The 22,505-nt window shown below is 42.6% G+C and overlaps 1 protein-coding gene across 6 annotated transcripts in view; it reads left to right on the forward strand.

Moving 5' to 3' along the window:
- LOC131226002 (long chain acyl-CoA synthetase 6, peroxisomal-like) overlaps nucleotides 1-22,505 on the forward strand; it is a 93,138-nt gene that overhangs the window by 62,938 nt on the left and 7,695 nt on the right. For 4 of the 6 annotated variants that reach the window (XR_009161625.1, XR_009161624.1, XM_058221633.1 and 1 more), the window contains 11 exons: nucleotides 8,379-8,468; nucleotides 8,550-8,629; nucleotides 8,755-8,848; nucleotides 14,873-14,961; nucleotides 15,044-15,132; nucleotides 15,527-15,656; nucleotides 15,765-15,883; nucleotides 17,175-17,298; nucleotides 17,753-17,839; nucleotides 18,573-18,676; nucleotides 18,763-18,848. Coding sequence is in view for 3 of the 6 variants with exons in the window: in XM_058221633.1 (XP_058077616.1) it covers nucleotides 8,379-8,468; nucleotides 8,550-8,629; nucleotides 8,755-8,848; nucleotides 14,873-14,961; nucleotides 15,044-15,132; nucleotides 15,527-15,656; nucleotides 15,765-15,883; nucleotides 17,175-17,298; nucleotides 17,753-17,839; nucleotides 18,573-18,676; nucleotides 18,763-18,848 (1,092 nt within the window). In the remaining 3 variants the exon portion in view is untranslated. The remainder of the gene's footprint in view (nucleotides 1-8,378; nucleotides 8,469-8,549; nucleotides 8,630-8,754; nucleotides 8,849-14,872; nucleotides 14,962-15,043; nucleotides 15,133-15,526; nucleotides 15,657-15,764; nucleotides 15,884-17,174; nucleotides 17,299-17,752; nucleotides 17,840-18,572; nucleotides 18,677-18,762; nucleotides 18,849-22,505) is intronic. The other 2 variants (XR_009161626.1, XM_058221634.1) reach the window with 2 other exon arrangements.

Genomic DNA, 22,505 nt, shown 5'->3' on the forward strand with positions numbered 1-22,505 from the left:
GCTAATACATTCTCCCATCACATTTTAGGAGGCGGATAAATGCTAGTAATGAACGATACAAAATATCAGCTGACTTACATCGTAGAATTCAAGAGTTTAATGAGGGTGATTATGTATAATGGTTAGGATGAGGCCAGAATGGTTCCCACATGGTACCGTTAAGAAGTTACAAGCACGCAGTGCTGGGCCATTTAAGATTCTGAAAAAGATTGGGTCCCATGCGTATGTGATAAATCTTCCACCTCGCATGGGGATTAGTTCAACATTCAATGTGGAGGATCTAATCCCTTGTTCAAGCCATCCCATAGACCCTAATTTTGTTCCAAACCATTGGCCAATTTCTGAATTTTCTTTCCAACCTATACCGCCTATGCCCACTATACCTAAGAAAAGAGAAGAAATTGAAGGAATTGTGGATGAGCATATTGTTTCCACTCGAGACGGTGGATTTCAGAGGTACTTGGTGAAGTGGAAGAACGGACCATCATCCGACTGTACATGGTTGACGGAAGCGGAGTTGCAGAGGCTAGATCCAGATTTGTTAGAAAGTCACAAGAGTTTTATCTTGCCGGAGTCGAGCTCTTCTCAGCCGAGGGGAGTTGATGCGGACACCAAACCATTCAAAGTATATCAACGTAGGAGGCGTGTGTTACCTGTGTCAATGTGGTTGGATGACGGGTGCAGGTCGGGTCTTTAGAGGTTGAAAACCTTATACATGTGTTCGTAACATGTGTAAGTTGCGATGATGGTGTGATCAGACCATTGGATCGTCGTGGCCCACTTTCATTGCGTTATCATTGGGGCCCATTGGTCATCTTGGATTTGAGTTTATCTTAGGAATATTTTATTTATTTGAGTTTTGAGATAGTGCGCACATAATTTTTTTGTGCAAATTTCTTTTTTTGGAACTTTTTTTAAGTAAGGGTATTTTGGTCATTTAGTGTAATTACTAATTTATAAGGGTGTTTTGCCCTAAACCTAAGAATGCTATGTTATGTTTATGAAAAGAGAGAGAGCTTTTGCTTCTTTAAGACCATATGATACTGTCTTTGACTTCTAGTGATTGGAAGAGGGTGTGAGGCCCAGGGAAGTGATTTCTCTTCTTCTTCTTCTTCTCTCTCCTTCTTTCTTTTCTCAAGGTGCTCTCTTCTTTAAACCTTTTTTCTTCATTTTCTTCTAAATTCTCTAGATCTAAAAGTCGATCCCTTTTCTTTTCAACCCAAATATTTAGATCTTGGAAGATTTTCATCCCCACATTTATATATTTTGACATTCTTCAAATCCTATCACCCAAGGCCTTAGATTTGAAGAACCAACAAATTTTTTTTCTTAAAATTTCCAAATTTCCCAATCTAGAATATTCCTATTTCCTGGATTAGAAAATCCACTTGGATCGTTAAACGGGCCTATTGCAAGACGAAAGTCCTATCTTTCGCCGGATCCAACTAAATTTAGAGTTTAAGGTTCAATATAATGTGTTTGTGATGGATGGCCATGATCATTGCTGCATTCTCCTTATTTCCTTCTTGTGTTTATGATGTATAAAGCAGATTTTTTTATTCTTTGTTAAAGATTGCATAAATCTGCCCCTTTCAAATACCACATTCATTTAGGGTTGGATTAGGCCGTCCTACATCACAACATGTGCAATATCAAGACCAAAAACTTTTGTTTCCTTTCCTGTTGTTGATGATTTCTTTGCAAAATATCATGAGTTGTTGATATTCTGCAATATCGATGGATGATCGGATGGTTAAATGGGATGGATGGGATGTTTAGGTTGTTTCTTACAACGACACATGCTTTTAAGACCCCATTAAATGGAAACTTATTGTGTATACATTCTTTTTGCAAATTTTTTATTCATAAATATGCAAATATGTGTATTTTAGCATCTCCTGAAGTTTCATTGAAAATTTCACCGTTTTCCCCATGTTTTCTCACATTTCTGGTTATCGGCGATATTGATATTGTTTCCGTATCCCCGATTAACGAAACTTGTAGCAATAGCGATACTTCAAACACTGATCATACCCTAGGGACTAATTGCTTCCCTAAGCTGGAAAGTGAGGCTTCTTCACATTAGAAGGTTACTCCTACGTCTCCCAAGGCATCCGTATGGTTCCAAGTCTAGATCTAGCCATCCATGAATTTGGTTAGACCAGCACGAGGGCTGTCATCAAGTATCCATACTACTCCTTGGGTCTTGCCACTACATCGGGGGAATACGATGGGCCACCCGGCAACCCTCAGGTCCGACACCTAATCACTTAGATGGGCCGCCTAACAATCATATAATGCAACGTATAATCCACTTGTCCACATGAGGGCTTAATGCCATATCACATATTTCACTTGGGCAACATGAGGGCCTATTATCATGTCACATATTTCACTTGGCCAATACAAGGGCCTATCATCATGTCATATATTTCACTGGCCAACATGAGGACCTATTATCATGTCGCATATTTCACTAGCCAACACAAGGGCCTATTATCATCATGTCACATATTTCACTAGCCAACACGAGGGCCTATTATCATGTCTCATATTTAACTAGCCAACCTAAGGGCCTATTATCATGTCACATATTTCACTGACCAACACGAGCGCCTATTATCATGTCACATATTTCATTGGCCAACATGAGGGCCACATATCCACTCGACCAACACGGGGGGCCACAATAATATCTCCACTCGACCAACACAGGGGGTCGTAATATGATCGACATGGGGGGCCACAATATATATTTTATCCCGTAGGATCCCAAAGTTCCAGTTCTTCATCTTTCCGGGGATGCATGCATGGACATGCTATGCTAATGCCAGATGTATTCAAGAAGCACGTACTATCCTACCATTAGAAAATCAATATATAAATCATTCATTCAATTGGTTATGGGCCTAAGTCCTTTGGTGGGCTTCCACAAAGCCTGTAAGCAAGTGGGAATTTCCAAGGCCCATGAACAAGTGGACTCTCACAAGGCTCACAAAAAAGTGGTCTTTCACAATGCCCGATAGGCAAGCTGATGCATGACAATTAACCACTTGCTCTAAAAGCTCGAACTGTTAGAGCATAGTGAATCAATCCCTTTATCTCATAGCCCAGGCTCCACATCTCATGGGTTAGGACCTCAGCCGAACCCCCCTTGTGGGCCCCATATCACATGGGTACCACCTCACAGACCCACCCGCCTCCCATGGGCCGCCCACCCCGAGTGTGCCCTTGCATCCCACAGGCAACCCCACTTGAGCCCGGTGTGAAAATGCCCTGGCATTAATTATCCTCGGTGAGGAGTCTCGAACACGAGACCTCCCGCTCTGATACCAATTTGATGCATGACAATTGACCATTTACTCTAAAAGCTCGAACTGTTAGAGCATGGCGAATCAATCCCTTTGTCTCATAGCCTAGGCCCCACATCTCATGGGTTAGGACCTAGGCCGAACCCTCCTCGTGGGCCCCAAATCACATGGGTACCACCTCACACGAACCACCCGCCTCACATAGGCCGCCCACCCCGAGTGTGCCCCTGCATCCCACAAGCAACCCACTGGAGCCTAGTGTGAAAATGCCCCGGCTCTCCCAAAGCCCAATAAACAATTGATAATTAACTATATACATAATTATTACATTACAACATTCCAAATGGGCCGAATGAACTATAAAATCACAAATATCATCATCACCATAACCACACATCAACATAACCAAACATCATTATTCGCTTCAAGTGGCTAACTATGCGGCCAGTCTAAATGTCAAGTGTGATCCAAAAATTGGCATTTAATGCCTAACTTCAATGGGCTGAATCAACGGTTGACACACATCCCGTGATAGGGTCCACATTGACAGTTCCATTATGTACGCCGGAATCAGGATGTTCAAAAGGCCAACACTCCCATTGAAAGGGGCCCGCAGTTATGACTGCGCAAGTATAATCACATACATGAATGTGGGCCTCATTGCCCAAGCATAATAATCAAGGTGGGGCCCACGGTTGGACCAATTGCCATAATAATCCGACGTGTGTATATAAAGTGGGTTTCACGATGTGGCCCACCCCACCAAGTTTTGGATCAAACTAATATTTATGTTTTCAGTCCAGCTTAGTAGAATTAACCTTGTGAATGTTCGGATCGCATGTGAACATCACAGTGGGGCCCATTGTCAGTGGGTCCCACAAAACTTCTAGGACAAGCTGATATTTGTATGGTTCCTTCGTCCGGGTCTGTGTGATCATTTGGATAGGTTGAATCGCAAACAAGCATCATGGTGGGGCCCACATCAGAGGTTATACAGATCGGATTGGCCTCAAATTTGGTGCATACAGGATTTATAAAGTCTACTTTCATCCTACAAATTTTGGGATTAATTGGATATCTGTGGACCCCACAAATCTGAGCCATTTAGAAGGGTGTCGGTGCTAACCACTGCACTAGACAACAAACATGGTTCGAATTGCATAAATCGGCTGAAGGAGTTAGATCAGATTGACCCCAAATTTGGTACATATATTCTCAATCAAGTATATTATCATCATATAAAATTTGGGCCTAATTGGATCTCTGTGGATACCTTAAATTTGGACCGTTTAGAAGGGTGTCAGTGTTGACCATTGCACTGGATAACAAACTTGGCCTAAATTGGATGAATATGTTAGACAGATTGGATTGACCCCAAATTTGGTACATACATTCCCTATCAAGTATACTATTATCACACAAAATTTGGACCCAATTAGGTATCTGTGGATACCATAAATCTGGGTCGTTCAGAAGGGTGTCAATGCTGACCATTGCACTAGACAACAAACATGGTCCAAGTTGCATAAATTGGATGAATATGTTAAGCAGATCGGATTGACCCCAAATTTTTGTACATGCATGCTATATGAAGTCTAATATCACTAGAAAAAATTTGGGCCTAATTGGATCTCTGTGGTACCCTAAATCTAGACCATTTAGAAGGGTGTTAGTGTTGACCACTGCACTGGACAACAAACCTGGCCCAAATTGCATAAATTGGATGAATAGGATAGACAAATCGGATTGACTCCAAATTTGGAATGTACATGCCCTATGAAGGAAACTATCATCACACAAAATTTGGGCTCAATTAGATCTCTGTGGATACCATAAATCTGGGCCGTTTAGAAGGGTATCAATGTTGACCACTGCAATGGACACAAACATGGTTTGAATTACATAAATCAAATGAAAGGGTTAGACCAATCGGATTGGCCCCAAATTTAGTACATGCATTCTTTGTCAAGTATACTATCATCACACAAAATTTGGGCCCAATTGGATCTTATGGGTACCATAAATCTAGGTTGTTCAGAAGGGTGTTGGTGTTGACCGCTGCACTAGACATCAAACATGGTCTACATTACATAAATCGGATGAATAGGTTAGACAGATTGGATTAACCCTAAATTTGGTACATACATTCTCTATCAAGTATACTATCATCACACAAAATTTTGGCCCCACAAACACAATCAAAGTAAAAGAGAAACATGTAAAAAACACATACACAGAAGTGGGCCTCCATGGGATTCAATGTTGGATTTCATTCCCATGCTTCATCGAAGGGATTTCCTTCCCATAAATCCTCAAAGGTGTGGCCCACATGGATGTGGTTAGGGGTCACCCAAACACCACCATAATCTCATGGTGGAGCCCACTTTAACATGCAAAAAGAAAGAAAGAAATAAAGGGATAGATCTAACCACCTTAGGTTGAATAACTTGGATCTTCCTCTCCCAATGGTGGCCCACTTCCTCTCTCTCTCATTTTCCCTCTCATTCTTTGGAAATTTTCTTTTTAGAAATAGCTAATCACCTTGGTTAGCCCTCTTTTGTGTAAAGAGATAACCCTAGGTTAGGGGAGGGGTTAGTTTACTTAGGTTAGCTAGTTAGTGGGGTATGTTGACATTGCATGGCCATGGCCATGGCTCATGCATGGGAGGGTGACGTGTCGCAGGGAGAATATGCATGTGGTGTGGTGGGGTGAGGGTCACGTGGATAATGTGCATGTGGTGTGAGTGGGGTGAGGTATCATGTGCTTGTGTTGTGAGTGGACCACGGCATCATGGTGAGGTGTGGGATAAGTGAGTGGAGTGTTGACGTACTCCACTAAGGCATGGAATGGGCTTCTTGAAATGGGCCCATGCCCATATGAGGTGTTTGTATGTGCGGGTCTTCGCACACTTGTGCTCTTGGGTTCTTCGCAACGTATCCCACTAACGGAGTGCCGCATAGATGAACGGATGATACCTCTGCGATCAGGGTGACATGGCTGTCGAAATGATGGGGGTTTCGAGGTCTCGGGTTCGAGTCACTTGGGTGCGTACTACGCATGGACACTCGAGTTCTGCTCTAGGGCTCCGTACGATGCGCACTCATGGGCGAAAGAGATGTGAGCGTACTGAGGCACTACAACGGCCACAAAGGTTGCCTACGAGCAGGTAATCGAGACAGGTGTATAGACGTGCTGCTGGACACTGAGAAAAATCAGGGTGTTACAATTTAGTACTAAGTACACAACTACTCATTCAATCATTACAACATTTAACTAATGGTAACCAGCATCAACCTTAATAACCATTCGAGCTTGTAAAACAATACTTGTTCACAATACAAAATATTACAATAAATGCTTCCAAAAATAAACTGGGTAAAATATCCTCACGTCCTGCGGATTAACTTTTCCTAAAGATTAAATACAACTTGGATGAGCTTAATAAGCCCAGTGAGTACATCTCTATGCATGTGAGATACTTAAACACATCTTATTACAGTTAATCGCGATTAACATGTTCATTTGGGAAAAATGTATAAAACTATGCATGTAAGATAATTATGAATGTAATGCTTATGAATGCAATAGCTAACACATCTTAGTACGGTTAACTTCATTGAACAACTAGGGCTATTTTACACTAGTTGGCCAAAACTTTCCCAATCACTATCCGACCTTGGTAGTGGGAACCTATTGCATACCCAACGTGCTCACCCAACCCGACCCAATGATAGGAAACCCCTTTTATCGTAACACACGTTGTATGCTCGTTACACCCCTTCTCCATCTGATCTCGGTAGTGGGGATTTCTTGTTACTACACCATGTTACCACACATTCAAGTGGACTGATTTAAGCATCATAAATATATGTCCAAGTGGACTGGTTTAAGCATCGTAAGTACATGTTCTGGTGGATTGAATTAAGCATCGTTAACACATGTCCAAGTGGACTGATTTAAGTATCATCAACATATGTTCTAGTGGGCTGATCTTAGCATCATTACCACACATCCAAGTGGACTGATTTAAGCATCATAAACACAGGTTCAGTGGGCTGATCTTAGCATAATTACCACACACACTCATAAACACATGTTCTAGTGGGCTGATCTTAGCATCATTACCACACATCTGAGTGGATTGATTTAAACATCATAAACACATGTTCTAGCGGGCTAATCTCAGCACCATTACCACACATCCGAGTGGACCGATTTAAGCATCATAAACACATGTTCTAGTGAGTTGATCTTAGTATCATTACCACACATCCAAGATTTTGGGCCCACTAGGCCGTCCTAGGTGGCTTGCCACCTCTTGCCTTGGATCATGCAAGGAGGAGAAGAAACAAATGGGGAAGAGTGAGTGAATGCACATGTGCGAAGTTATGTAATTATGTATGCATAGTAAAATTCAAGGTTATTACACCTTAAACTCTAATCATATTTTGGCTACAACCCTTGTGTATATTTGATGAACAGACCAAAATTTTGTCAAAAGATATGCAAAAAAGACTAGAATATGAACAGGCTAAACTACATCGCCCCTAACCAAACACCAACATACAAGAACCAATTACACTGATAGCGAAAATAAAACAACATTCCTCTCAGCTTCTATCTTCCACATGAAGAATGGAGCTAATAGCACATCTCTGGGTGAGCCAGCCTGCCTCATCGTTTGCTTCTCTAGGGGCATTGGAAAATGATACAGGATGCTGATCACATAGGTCGAAAGCTTCTTACAACAGATTCATTCCCTCCAAGGGCACCCTTTAGACTGTCCACAAGGTAGTGTTGGGGGAGTCCCCAACGATTATCTGTGGGAAGAGATTGAATTCTAGGACCCCACTTTAACAGCTTGCAGAAAGACAGTGGCCTCCACAGCATAGGAGTCTTTGATTATGATCAGACCAGAAAAACCACCAAGATTGCCCCATTGCTGTATATCTCTACTTAATGTGCATGGCTTCAAACTGGATAATAGTTGAATTTATAGAATCTAGTGAAATTTGAGGTTTGGCAATGTTATCTCAGTGTTTTCACTACTGGGTGATTTCATTTCAGGGAAACAGTAATCTTCAGCAGTTCTGCGCTCCAAAACCTGAAGATATTGCAACCATCTGCTATACAAGTGGCACGACTGGCACCCCAAAGGTATTGTAGAAATGGTCTTGTAAAATCAGATCTTTGGTCTAGTTGTAGCAATTTCTGCTGTTGATTTGGTTGACTTGTTAGGGTGTCGTATTGACTCATGGAAACTTGATTGCAAGTGTTGCTGGTTCTAGTCTTTGTATGAAATTCTTCCCTTCAGATGTGTAAGTTCTTGTTGAATATGGTTTTACGCATTGACAAATGGTGCTTGTTTTCTCCTCTTTAGTAACTGCTATCATGTTCCAATGCCAGCTTCTGGTTATTTGATGTCATCTGTTGCATTGGACAGTTATATTTCCTATCTTCCTTTGGCACACATTTATGAACGGGGAAACCTAATTTTGTTGGTGTACAATGGTGGTGCAGTTGGTTTCTACCAAGGGGTATGTAACTTCTCTAAATACAACCACTTCAGTACCTATAATCGTGTTTATTAATGTTTGTCTAAGATACTGCTATGATTATTTGACTTGTCCTGGTAAGTGTTTGGTTACTGTTGGAACTTCTTGTAAAACCGTCTTGCTATGATAAAGAAACATTCTAAATCTTGGTGGGATGAATTATTTGGAGCCTTTTGACTTATTGTTGTAGGGAAGTATGGACATCCAAGGTGATAAAGTGGGTATAAATTTTTTTTATCAATGCATTACAAGTTGTTTTTGTTCCTTGCTAGAAACTTGGCACGTCATTCCAAATAAGTCGTTCCTTTAACTCGTTGCTACAACGTTTTAAGGGCTCGTTCTGTGCTTCAATCGCTCTTGTTCAGAAGTGGTTCTTGCGTGTCACATTTTGAGGCTGTCTTCCGTTCTGCCAAACAGCTTTCCTTCGCTTCCTCAAACCTATCCAGCTACCCGTCCACATAGGCCTGAAGGTGGCAGTCGGGATAAACATAAACCCGCTCCGCACCATTCAATGTATTAAATAATGTGAATAAGGGCTAAAAGAAACACTAACTAAGAAGAGTATCTAGCTAAAAAACGTAAGCGCAAGCGCCCTATCAAGTCTGAGCTTGATGATTAGTCTGATATATTGGCCTCACTTCATTGATAAAGATGGTAAGGATTGAGAGGTGAGGGAGGAGCCATTTCTCGCTCAACCCCCTAAATAGGAAGAGAGTTACTTTACAAATAGGGGGCAATTGCTTTGCACCTGACTATGATAGCCCTCTATGTTACCCCAGCCCAACTAACAATGATGTTATTGGATCTCTGAGCCATAAGCAAAGGAAGACATCGATAGAACCGATGGATCAAGCAGACCCAGCATCGTTAGTTCAATTGTATGAATGCCCCTCTTTTTTCTTCCCTAAAATCTTTGGAATTTGAAGTTGGTAAAGACCCAACCCTTGTTTTAGTCAGAATGAGTCCCGGGACCGCGAGACATTTCAGCCAATCTATAGTTGCAAAACCATACCTATACAAAAAACGTGAGTGCCTTGCGTAATACGGCTTTCCTGCCGGGCGTATCTAATAACCTTACTTTTGCTCGCCGCTGGTGCACCTCTTGTAACGGTTGTTTAAGAAGTTCACTAGCAGTCGACTTGGATTATATGTCCAAAAAGGTCCTCTCTTGGCCATTTCACATGTTGCCTAGCAGAGGCATGGTTATTTGATGTGGATTCTCCATTTTATAGTAGATGTTGAACTTGTTGCTCAGTGAGCGGGCGCGTAACTCATGTTGCATTTGATGGTCTTGGATCTCTAATAGACAACTAGATTATGCCTGGTTTGAGTCCCAAAGAGAATCTTCATGGACTAGCTTCCACCAATTGAAGTTTCGCACATTTCAGATGGTGATGAAGTGAGACCACATGAAGAGCTCTTCCTCATTCAGTCCCACTCGTTTTCGTCTTTTTTCATCTCTAATCAGAGAGGAAGAAGTTCACTTATTTTAGTTTCAAAACGTAACTGTGCCCTAGAGTTGTGGTTCTGCATCCTTGTGCTTTATAACACATTCCTCTTTGTGAAGTGCCTCTTTGAGTAGGGGTATAGTGGAGATTTTTTTTTGTGTGTGTGTGCATGCGCGCGCGCGCGCATGTGTGTGTGTGTGTGAGAGAGAGAGAGAGAGAGCTATTCTTGATATTGTTTCTCCTCAGTCCTTTGAACCCCAACCACCGCTTTTGTTATTCCATAAAAACAATTCTTTTTTCTCTCTTTTTTTTTTTTAAATTTTTAAATTTTAAATTTTTAATTTTTTTAATTATTATTTTTTAATGTGGGGGGAGATCTAATTAGCATCTTATTAAAAAACCAAAGCAAAATACAAGAAACAGAGGGAAGGGTTGGTGAGCAATCACCCTAAGGCCCAACACTCAACAATTCGTAGAAACTGCTGCTTGTGAGGCTAACTTATTGTTGAAGGTCCTATAGTTATGATCAACTACTCTATATTGTGCTTATCTTGGTCCAAATCACATTTCTTCGTTTGGTGACTCTCAACCCATATATAATGCATTTAATTCTATCTTTCATTCATGTAGTAGACATCAAATTGATTATCAATTTGTTTGTGGAGGAGTTTTTGTGGGAATGCAAATGATTTTTATCACCTTGCACTAATTCAACAATATCTTCCATAGATATCTCAAAGGACCATTTTCAGTGTGATGCAGGACAATTAACCACTTGCTCTAAAAGCTCAAACTGTTAGAGTATGACGAATTAATCTCTTTATCTCATAACCCAGGCCCCACATCGCACGGGTTAGGACCTTGGCCGAACCCCCTTCGTGAGCCCCAAATCACATGGGCCGCCCACCTTGAGTGTGTCCCCGCATCCCACGGGCTACCCCACTTGAGCCCGGTGTGAAATGCGCATTAATCACCCCTGGTGAGGAATCTCGAACACAAGACATCCCCCATGGGCCCCAAATCACATGGATCACCCACCTCGAGTGTGCCCCTGCATCCCACAGGTGACCCCACTCAAGCCCAGTGTGAAAATGCCCCTGCATTAATCACCCTCGGTGAGGAGTCTCGAACACGAGACCTCCCTCTGATGCAGGACAATTAGCCACTTGCTCTAAAAGCTCGAACTATTAATGTATGACGAATTAATCCCTTTATCTCATAGCCCAGGCCCCACATTGCATGGGTTAGGACCTTAGCCGAACCCCCTTCGTGGGCCCCAAATCACATGGGCCGCCCACCCCGAGTGTGTCTCCGCGTCCCACGGGCTACCCTACTCGAGCCCGGTGTGAAATGCGCATTAATCATCCCTGGTGAGGAGTCTCGAACACAAGACCTCCCTCGTGGGCCCCAAATCATATGGGTCACCCACCCTAAGTGTGCTCCTGCATCCCACAGGCCACCCCACTCGAGCCCAGTGTGAAAATGCCCCTGCATTACAGTGGCTCAAGTACAAGTTCATTGTCTCATCACCCGAGATGCTCACCTTGAGGGGAGTGTTGTAGGGATAATTGTGCTATTGTGCCATTGTTGTAAATGTGTAGTGGCATTTTTGTATGTAGTCTCACAAATCTCTAAAATCATCATAGATCTTCTAAAATCTTCCCATATATGGCATTGTAGGCTTATAAATGCCACTCATGTTCATTGTTTTCTTGAAAAAGTACAAGTATCTTTATTAGTTTACCTCTTGGACCTATCAAAATAGGAATTACATCAAGGAAGACATGGATGGAGGTAGTAAGGAAAGACTTGATAAACTATGATCTAATTGAAGGTCTGGCCCTTGATAGAGGGAAATGGCTGAACAAGATTTATGTTACCGACCCCAATTAATTGGGATAAGGCTTAGATGATTATGATGATGATGAATGCAAAAGGTGAGATATTCTTATTTGTCTTTAGGCTGACCGGTGAAGGGGAGTCAACAAGAGCAACTTCTCAAAGCCTAAGTGCTTGCCCCGAACATAGACCATGTGGCATTTGACTCACAGTCATGTCGTGAATGAATAGGCCTATATCTCAATAGTAAAACCAAGTGTTATGCACCAAAACCACTAGGATGCAAGAGAGACACCAGAAAATGGGAGAATGTTTTGTATTACTTAAAGAGCTCTAAAAGCTTATGCTTTCTGAGGATGGATACAATAAGGATCCCTCCTTGAATAGACCCAAGAACCATTTAGAAACTTTACATGGATGGTTAGGATGGTGCCATGTGTCGATCATCCAATGACCCGGAACATTCAACAAACCATTTAGAATGCTCTATATTCTCTCTTTACAAGATTCTATTGGAGAATATTCTAGAGATTTCTACACTGCATGATTCTAGCATTTTCTAGAATTCTCTACACTCTATGTACACAACCTCTAGCATTCAAGGTGAGTAGAGAATGGACATGTCCCTTAGAAAGCTCCTTGGAGATGGTCTCGGTTTATGAAACTCTCCGCCATGTATTGCGTTGACACCCTTGTCAACCCCTATTGATGATCCTCCATGTTGATTCCTCCAATTGTCGTGATATGTCTTTCTATTCTTGTCTCCCTCAATTTTTTGTAACATGGAGATTGTTTTTACCCTGGCCTTCCCTTTTTGCACCATTGGTACCATAGATGGATGCCTTTCATATGTGATCTAGAGCATCCTAAGGCAGGACATTAGAACTGCCTTTGCCTTGCCTAGGGAATCTATGCCCAATATGACTTTGAACCTATCCAGCGGAATGGCAAAGAAACCGACCCACCCACTGTGTAGCTCCATGTCCTTGGCCACACCTTGTATAGGTTTGTCTTCCGAGTTGACCATCTTTATCTTGCTCATGTCCTTCACGAATGTCAAATCCAACCGCTTCGTCTCCTCCCTCGAGATGAAGTTGTGGGTCACCCCTGTGCATACCATAGTGTATTTGGATATGTTGTTGATGTGTATGTCTACACACAAACTCCTGTCCAAGTGGCTTGGCCTCCTTCGCACTTGAACTTGGAATGCATTCAAGAACATGATTCTCACCCCTCGTCCTCCCTTGCCTTGTAACTAGCAACTCGAACTCCCTGAATCTTGTTCTTGCTCTTCATAGCATTTAGGAGTTGCATTGACCCAATGTTCATCTCCTCTTCGACATCATCTTTGTTCTCCTCGAGCTTCACTATGAGGGCATTGAGTGCTTGTCTCTTCAGGCACTCCCTTGCCAAGTGAGGCTAATTGTAAATGAATGACTTCAGCTCCTTTGGTTTGTACACGCACAATTTTCCCTTGGCATCCTTCATGTCCCTATTACTGTTGCCACTTGGTGGCTGTTAGATCCCTCGCAGTTGGAGTCCTCCAATTCTTCCCCACCTTTATTATGACCATCCCTTTTGGGTGATGTAGGTCTGGAAGAGTCACCCCTTGTGAACTCAATCAAAATCTCTGCTGCCGAAATTGTCGAAGTTACGTCCTGCATGCCCCGTCGTTGGAGTTCTCACTGCGCCTGATGTTGCAACCTGTCCATGAGGTTGAAGTGGAGTTCCTTTTAGAGCGTGTCAGGGATCTCTTGCATGAGCATTGAAAATGCCAACCTGTATACTTCAACTGCTTCAAGTTTTGTTGCACCGAACACAACATTTTTAGGATAAGATTGTTTGTTGATCTAGATTCTCATGATAAAACTGTTTCTTGATATCCCTCTTGAAGTCATCCCAATTGTCGATCATTCATTTACCTCAATCCACCTTCGCCTGCACCACCATAGTGTTGCTTTGTCGGTGAGGTACAGTCCGCAATCCTTACCTTAGTTCTCTCATCCTCCAGTGAGATAGCCTTGGAGCATTTCTCCGACTGTCACAAGAAATTGTTTAACTCCCTAAGGTCGGGCATCACCTTCATTGCACCACCCATGGCCATGACCCTTTTTCCACAAGTCCCAATTACATCTTGCTTGTTGTTAATCACTTCTGATGCCATTTTTTCTATCTCTTACACCACAAGCACTAGGACCCCGTCATAATCTTCCTCTCACGTCACAGTAGACCATGTCACACTCAGTTCACTGTCCTGTTGTAAATGAGTTTGCTTAGAGCAGAATGCACTATGATTTTTAAGGGAGTACCATCACCTAGAAAACTTTTTTTTTCCTGTCAAAAATAAAAATTCTGTTGCCTCTTTTTTTTCCCCTTCTATAATTAATCTCCTTGCCTGAGTTACCTCTCAGAAGGGAAAAAAGAGAGGGAGAAATACGAAGATTTGGTTAGGCCCTGATACCAACCATCTTCTCTTAAGATAAGGTCATTACTTTTATTTTCACATATCTCCAACAAGCAGAAGGTCATCTTCAGCATGAAGGTTGCTTCGTCATGTGAAGACAAACTTGCATTCTAGTTTTATCTAATGTGTTAATTGCAGTTTTTATGCACGGTAGGCTCCCAACTGCTCTGCAGATGTCACTATTTCAGTTGATGAGTCATTGATGTTTTTCTTGGTGTACATGATTTACATTTGAATGTTGGCTTTTACATGCAGGACACTTTGAAATTGATGGATGATTTGGCAGCTCTAAGACCAACAATATTTTGCAGTGTTCCTAGATTATACAACAGAATCTATGCCGGGTAATATAACAGTCTCAAGTCTTTGTAACTGCAATTTTTGAGGTCATTCACATGTGACTGATTGAAGCCACAATTACCATAGCATTACCAATGCTGTAAAGACATCTGGGGCCTTAAGGGAGAGGCTATTTACTACTGCCTACAATGCCAAGAAGCAAGCAATTATGAATGGTAAGATAAATCAGCAGCTAGTTCCTTTTATATTAAAGTATGAAATGTCCTTTTGGTTCCCTTCCCCTTTGACTTTTAGTAGACAATATGTAATTACATTCTAAAAGACAACATTTCAAATTCAATCACCAATACAAGGACTAGTGCCCCAGGAAATAAGCAAAATCTAACGTAAAGTTTCCTGCGTTTTTTTTTTTTTTTTCACGTCTTTCCACAGATTGAGGAAATTGTTTATGACAGAATGTATTTGAAACCCATGTTTTGGTTCCCAATCGAAGGGCCCATATTCTAAAGTGGAATAACATTTTGAGCTTTATCTTTGGCATCAACTCTATGGTGCCTTGATGCTGCTTTTGGTGTTGATCAGTTTGTTCATTACCTGTGATTGTTTCAGGTAAGAATCCATCACCAATGTGGGATCGGCTAGTATTCAATAAAATAAAAGCAAAACTGGGAGGAAGGGTCCGATTTATGGCTTCAGGTGCTTCACCTTTGTCTCCTGATGTCATGGATTTTTTGATGGTGTAAGTTGATTTCCGTTCTCAGGATGATGTGTATTTCTTGTTGAAAACCATGCAGCGCAATTTTCTTTTGAAATGTAATGTGTCGCATTCAAAAATATTACTTCACAGATGCTTCGGTGGTCGGATAACAGAAGGTTATGGAATGACTGAGTCTTCCTGTATTATAAGCTTAATGGATGAGGGCGATACATTATGCGGACACGTTGGGTCTCCTAATCCTGCTTGTGGTGAGCTTTTTACTTACTGCTTTGTTAAAGATTATGAAAACATCCGATCCAACTGATTTCAAGGTCTGATCTAATCTTGTCAACTGCATTACAAATTGGTTGACAAATACTATAAAGATTCAGTCCATTTGATTTAGTTGATATAGATTGATTAAGCTGTATACAATATATAACTGCAAGTTCCTCATTGAATACTGAAGCAAGTTTAAGAGCCAAACTCCTGATATGTACAACAGCAAATTGGCTTTTCAAGGAGTACTCAGTAGTTTCACTTTCCCAAGTAGTGTTCTTGTCTAATCTAATCTGTTTCTTTGTGACTAACATGGTGATGCAGGACAATTAACTACTTGCTCTAAAAGCTCGAACTGTTAGAGCATGGCGAATTAATCCTTTGATCTCATAGCCCAGGCCCCACATCGCATGGATTAGGACCTCGGAGGAACCCCCCTTGTGGGCCCCAAATCACATGGGTCACCCACCCCGAGTGTGTCCCTGCATCCCATGGCTACCTCACTCGAGCCCGGTGTGAAATGCGCATTAATCACCCCCAGTGAGGAGTTTCGAACACGAGACCTCCCCCGTGGGCCCCAAATCACATGGGTCACCCACCCCGAGTGTGTCCCCGCATCCCACGGGCTACCCCACTCAAGCCCGATGTGAAAATGCCCCTGCATTAATCCCCCCGGTGAGGAGTCTCGAACACGAGACCTCCCGCTCTGATACCAATTTGATGCAGGACAATTAATCACTTGCTCTAAAAGCTCGAACTGTTAGAGCATGGCGAATTAATCCTTTTATCTCATAGCCCAGGCCCCACATTGCATGATTTAGGACCTCGGCTGAACCCCCCCTCATGGGCCCCAAATCACATGGGTCACCCACCCCGAGTGTGTCCCCGCATCCCACAGGCTATCCCACTTGAGTCCAGTGTGACATACTCATTAATCACCCTTGGTGAGGAGTCTCAAACACGAGACCTCTCCCGTGGGCCCCAAATCACATGGGTCACCCACCCCAAGTGTGTCCCTGCATCCCACAGGCTACCCCACTCGAGCCCGGTGTGAAAATGCCCCTGCATTACGTGGGGATACATTCACCCTTGCATTTATATCAAATGTTCCAACCCTTCAAACTTATGTAGTCGGTGGGCTCAACGTACATCCTGAAATGTCATGTCTAATTTTCTTTCCAAATGTGATATTTTTCCAAAGTAAAAGTAGGTTTCTCTTGTTTGGTTCCTTGGAAATATCTTCTTTCTTTTCTAATCATTGGAAGTGCTATTTTATTTCAGAAATAAAGCTGATGGATGTTCCGGAAATGAATTACACCTCTGATGATGAGCCTTATCCTCGTGGCGAAATCTGTGTCCGGGGCCCTATTGTCTTCCCAGGCTATTATAAAGATGAACTGCAGACGTACTCACCTTATACCTTTTGCAACTTCTTGTTGTTATTAAGGAATTGTAGGGTATTGACTCATCAGGAGATGGATAGTATCCTGATGTGTCCATTCAATAGAATTGGGCCATGATCTAGCAATCCGGACTGCTGCTTGGATCCCAGATAGGAAGATCCTAACATGTGGATCTGTGGCCTACAAATAGATGATTATGAAAATAAAATAAAATTAGATCAAAGGCCCATCAAAAGGCCAAAGAGGGGATGGCTGGGGTCCTTCACTCTGGAACATTATTGATGCTTCTCTGCCATTGTTGGGGCCTATCAGATCCTGAACCATGGCTCCACTTGAAAGGACCACAACAGGACACTGTACATGTGCTGATATATCAAAATCCTATAATTGCTCATTGGTGTCTTGGAATTTGTTGAAACTGATCTGACATGAAGGAAGCTCAATCAAATCTGGCAGGAGAGAAGTAGTTGATGAGGAAGGTTGGCTTCATACAGGAGATATAGGGTTGTGGTTAACTGAAGGGCGCCTAAAGATTATTGATAGGTATATCTACATGCAATAATTTCATGATAGATCTCTATGGCACTTCCTTTCTTTTCTTTTGGATGAGTAAATGTTTAAAGAGGCATCAAGTCTTAACTAGTTGGATCACAAGTTATGGTCTACCTAGCAGATAACTTCCAACATATGAAGTGCATGCGACATCCAACCCATCTAATAGGTTGGCCCCACCATGAGGATCACCTTGTGCAAAAATCAGCCATATCCTCTCATCGAGTGGGCCACACTCGTCTTTGCTATTTATTAATGGATAGACATTGTTTTCTATGGTGCACCCCACTTGATGAGTACATAGGACTGATTTTTTAAATAGGCGAGCCTTGTCGTGGGCCAACCTATTGTAAGGTATAGATGTCAGATGTACTTAACAGGTTCGAAGTTATTCAATGGGTGGACTGTAACTTGTGGTCCAACCGGTTGGACTTGAGAGCTTCTTATTTTAAAAAACTGCTTTTACTTCAAAATAGCATGCTTAGAGGGTGACGCAATGTCCAACCCTAGAATAACGGTTGTGTGCCTGCTTTTGGTCAGGAAACATTGATCTATCTCTGTTTTTACCTTTTCTTGATCCTCCCTTTTCAACTTTTTTGTGTTTGCCTGTGGGGCCTTGAAGTTCCATAGAACATATGGCTTCTCTACTTTCCGTAAATAATAATAATAATATCTGTACTTAAATCTTTAATTTTGAAAGGTCTTCCCTGTGAAATTACATCAGGAAAAAGAACATTTTCAAGTTGGCACAAGGCGAGTATATTGCAGCTGAGAAGATTGAGAATGTATATGCAAAGTGCAAATTTATCGCTCAGTCTTTTGTATATGGTGAGGTTTTGGGAGTTCTAGAATGCAATATAACTCCCCATTGAGGTTCTCTTTTGCCAAACTGGTTGACGGTTTCCTGGTGATAGGTGATAGTTTCAACTCCTGTTTAGTAGCAGTTGTCTCAGTTGAGGCAGATAATTTGAAGGCTTGGGCTGCATCAGAAGGCATCAAGGTGGCTCTCCTGCTCCTATTGCTTCATTTCATTTGCATACACTTGTGTGTAAAGTAGTCATGCATAGAAGAAGGAATGATTGCTAGTTCCACATGTTGGTCTCTACATGCCCCACCTATTCATTGCTACATGTGCCAATATGGCACGCCTGTACTTTGTCCAAGGTTAGCATATGGGCTGGGCCTGAGCTGAGCAAAAGATAAATTTTGGGAAGGCCTGGCCCAAAGGCCTGACTTGGCAACGACTTCAGTTCTATAATCAGGCTAAAGACCTTTCTAGCCCTGGTTCCACCCCTAGGCTCATACATTAGGTCAGCCCACTTCTGTTGGTAACTCAAAAGTAGGATGGTCCCATCATCAGGTAGGCTGCACATGTACAAAAAGAACAGAGCTGAAAAAACTCTTGACTATTCACAATCATCATAGATGTGTGCCCACTTGATGCTTGGACAGACCTTCTGGGCCAGGTCTTCTGACAGTGGAACTCACTGGATACATGGGTTGGTTATGGTTTGTGTGCCAGATAGGCATGTTTAGTCCTGTGTAGGTGTGTGTAGAATTAGCAAACCTTAGAAGTTTCCACAATGCTTCTAGCTATAGAGAGTTCTAATTCAAGCTCATCCATTTGGTCTTCTTGACTGAGGGGCGTCAAAGGATATGAACACTGCAGACAGGAAGATCCTATCCATCTAATCCTTAGTCTTTTTTCTACTGAATGTGCGGCATTTGTGTGTGTGTGTGTGTGTGTGTGTGTGTGTGTGTGTAGTGAAATGCTCACCTAGGAACCAGTTCTCACGAGAACTCATGAGCTCTTTTTGATACATGATGTGAGCACAAAATCTGAACGGTCCACGTGATGCGACACCCCATGAAACCCCCAGGGCCCAACTTTCAGCTTGATCCAAAACTCTGGTGGGCCATGGCAAAAGGAAACAGTTACCTCCCTTGATTTGCCTCTCTTTTCTACGGCCCGCCAGAGTTTTGGATCATGCTGGAAGTTAGGCCTTGGGGGTTTCATGGGGTACCGCATCACATGGACTGTTCGGATTTTGTGCCCATGACACGTGTGCCAAGGTGTGCAGGTGAGCATGACCCCCCCTCTCTCTCTCTCTCTCTCTCTCTCTCTCTCTCTCTCTCTTTATATATATATAATCCACTAAGTGAAATGTTAATATTTCCCTAATTGGGAGATTTTTTGGGCATGGTCCATCATAGCGGGCCCTGTCATCTCAAGGTTCTAAATCACTGAACTACATATCCTCAGAAGGAGGATCATATAATTCCTCTTAAGGTTACATAACCCTTGATCTTCCCGGTCAAGAAGAATTCCACTTGAAGAAGTGATGGGGACATCACGCACATATACATGCCCCTTACGCACGTACGCAAGGAGGGCCCCACCATCGATCTGGATCGATGACGACGTCCAGGGAGGGCCTCCTAGTTAGAGGACTACATTTTGGTTCGTTGGATTGGACCCGATAGTCATGTGAATCCCACCATGGGTTCTCATGATCGTGGCCCACTATTCTAATTAATCTAGTACTTTGAGTTTTGCTTATTATTGTTATTAGGAATATCATGGACGGTTTAGATTGCTTTGATTAGTTGTTATTTTTGGTTACTTCGTTTCCATATAATAGGTTGCGTACATGGCGCGAGTTTTTGGGGTATAAGGTTTTATTATAAATAGACACCCCTTGTAGTTTTTTTTTTTTTAAATTATGGAAGATTAATAAAATTTCTGCGTTTTTCTACTCTAAATTTATGAGTTGTGGAGATTCAATTGGGTGTGAAACCCTCCCTTCCTCGAAGGGCTGACTACCGTGGTGCGAAGCCACACCTATCCCGATTTGCCCCCACCTTCTACCATCTATATTTCTCTTCTCTTAAAATCATCTACGCTTCAAATCCATCTTTTGTTGCAGTCGTTTTTCTCTCTATAGTAGATTTCCAGAATCTGGCCCTGCAGGAGGGCTGAAACTTCGGCGGAGCACCACGCACAGACCGTGCATCGGATTTGGTTGAGATTTGGAGGTTTTGTGGCCCACACCTAGCGGACCAGGGCTAAGCTGGCCGTTTTCTAATTTGGGGCCCCACACACGTGCGGGACGCCTCCAACGCACTTGCGTCCGAGCCTTCACCGCTGTCCACGCGTGTGAGGCGTCTCTGGTTCGTCTATCTCCTCTCTTTCACCCCTCTTTCATCCCAAATCCTTAACCCTAACCCTAAATTACTCAAATCTCCAATTTTATGCCCTTTCTTCAACCATAGGGTTCCCTGAATTGAAATCTGTGAATCCCTTAGGTTGGGGAATTATTTCTGTGCATGTGTGGATAAATTTACCCTCCTTTGATTAGTGTTTGGTCTATAATTTTGATCGATCCAACCCTAGCTTGTGTAGGCCTGGGCCTGCGTAGAGTCCCCTTGTGTAATGCCTTGAAAATCGGGGGTCGAGCAGGAGCCCAACTCCCGAGTTCCAACACATCACTTATGTAACGTAGATAATGATAATTAAATGTTGTCCGTATTAGTGCATTAAACATGAGTGAGATTATACCAAATCAACATATCATACTTCAGAGACAGTTAAATTACGTAAGCGGAAGACTGTGATAAGTACATATAAGCATATAAGTGATTGTAAGTCCCCAGAGTATGAACATCACCAGGTCAAATAGTTACATGTACTATACTAAAATTTGCAAAATGATCAAGTGTAATGTCATCTAGCCCATATCCTTGTAGCCCCGATGGCGCAACCCCAGGTCTACATAGACCCGCCAGAGAGTTGCATATAGGAGAACTCATCATCATAAAAGTCAGGCTCCGCATCGTCAGCATCGCCATAATCTGCAACTACAACAGAGTCTGGTTGGTGTTTTAAAACACCGTCCCAGAGTGGGAGTGAGTGATCAACTCAGTGGAGCTATAAGGCAAAGGTTAACATGTTATCAATTCAGTCAAACAGTAATGATAAAGCAATACAACAAGCATTCCTAGGTACTCTGGTTAATGCAAGGATGATATGTGTTAATGATGCATGCCCTCGCCTACACTCCCTCTGCGACTTCATCTCACGATCGTGGCATGCATCCCTTCCACTGTGCTCAACTCCTACGCCAAAGGCACATGTAATGCGGTGCATGATCGTGATTAGCCAAGTTCTTAATTAGTCTTATTCATACAGCAGGTTGGGAAGCTAAGGCACCTCCCTTTATATCATTTACCCAAACAATGATCCATTTAGGGTCGTTAATCCTAGTTACTTACATACGATGGCAGTTTCAGGTCGTTACGGAGAGGCTCGTCACCTCAGCGCAGGCCTGGTTTATTCTCGAAGTTACTACGGAAAGGCTCGTCACTTTAACGTAGTCCTAGTGCACACTTGAGGTAATATGAAAGGCTCATCACCTGATTGTAGGCCGACAACTCGAATACAGTGTCCCATGCCACCGTATTCGGCTCACGAGTTTGGTTTGCTCACTGGACACTACGGGGAGGCTCGTCACCCCATCGTAGGCCGACAGCTCGACCACGGTGTCCCATACCACCATGCTCGGCTCATGAGTCTTAGTGGATCGTGGTACCAAGGTTAAACGGGATTTTCACTGGTAAGTTGGTACCTTAGATTCAAGCAGTAGTGTCCATACATGGT

This window comes from Magnolia sinica, chromosome 14 (assembly GCF_029962835.1).
Source record: "Magnolia sinica isolate HGM2019 chromosome 14, MsV1, whole genome shotgun sequence".
Classification (NCBI taxonomy): Eukaryota; Viridiplantae; Streptophyta; class Magnoliopsida; order Magnoliales; family Magnoliaceae; genus Magnolia; species Magnolia sinica.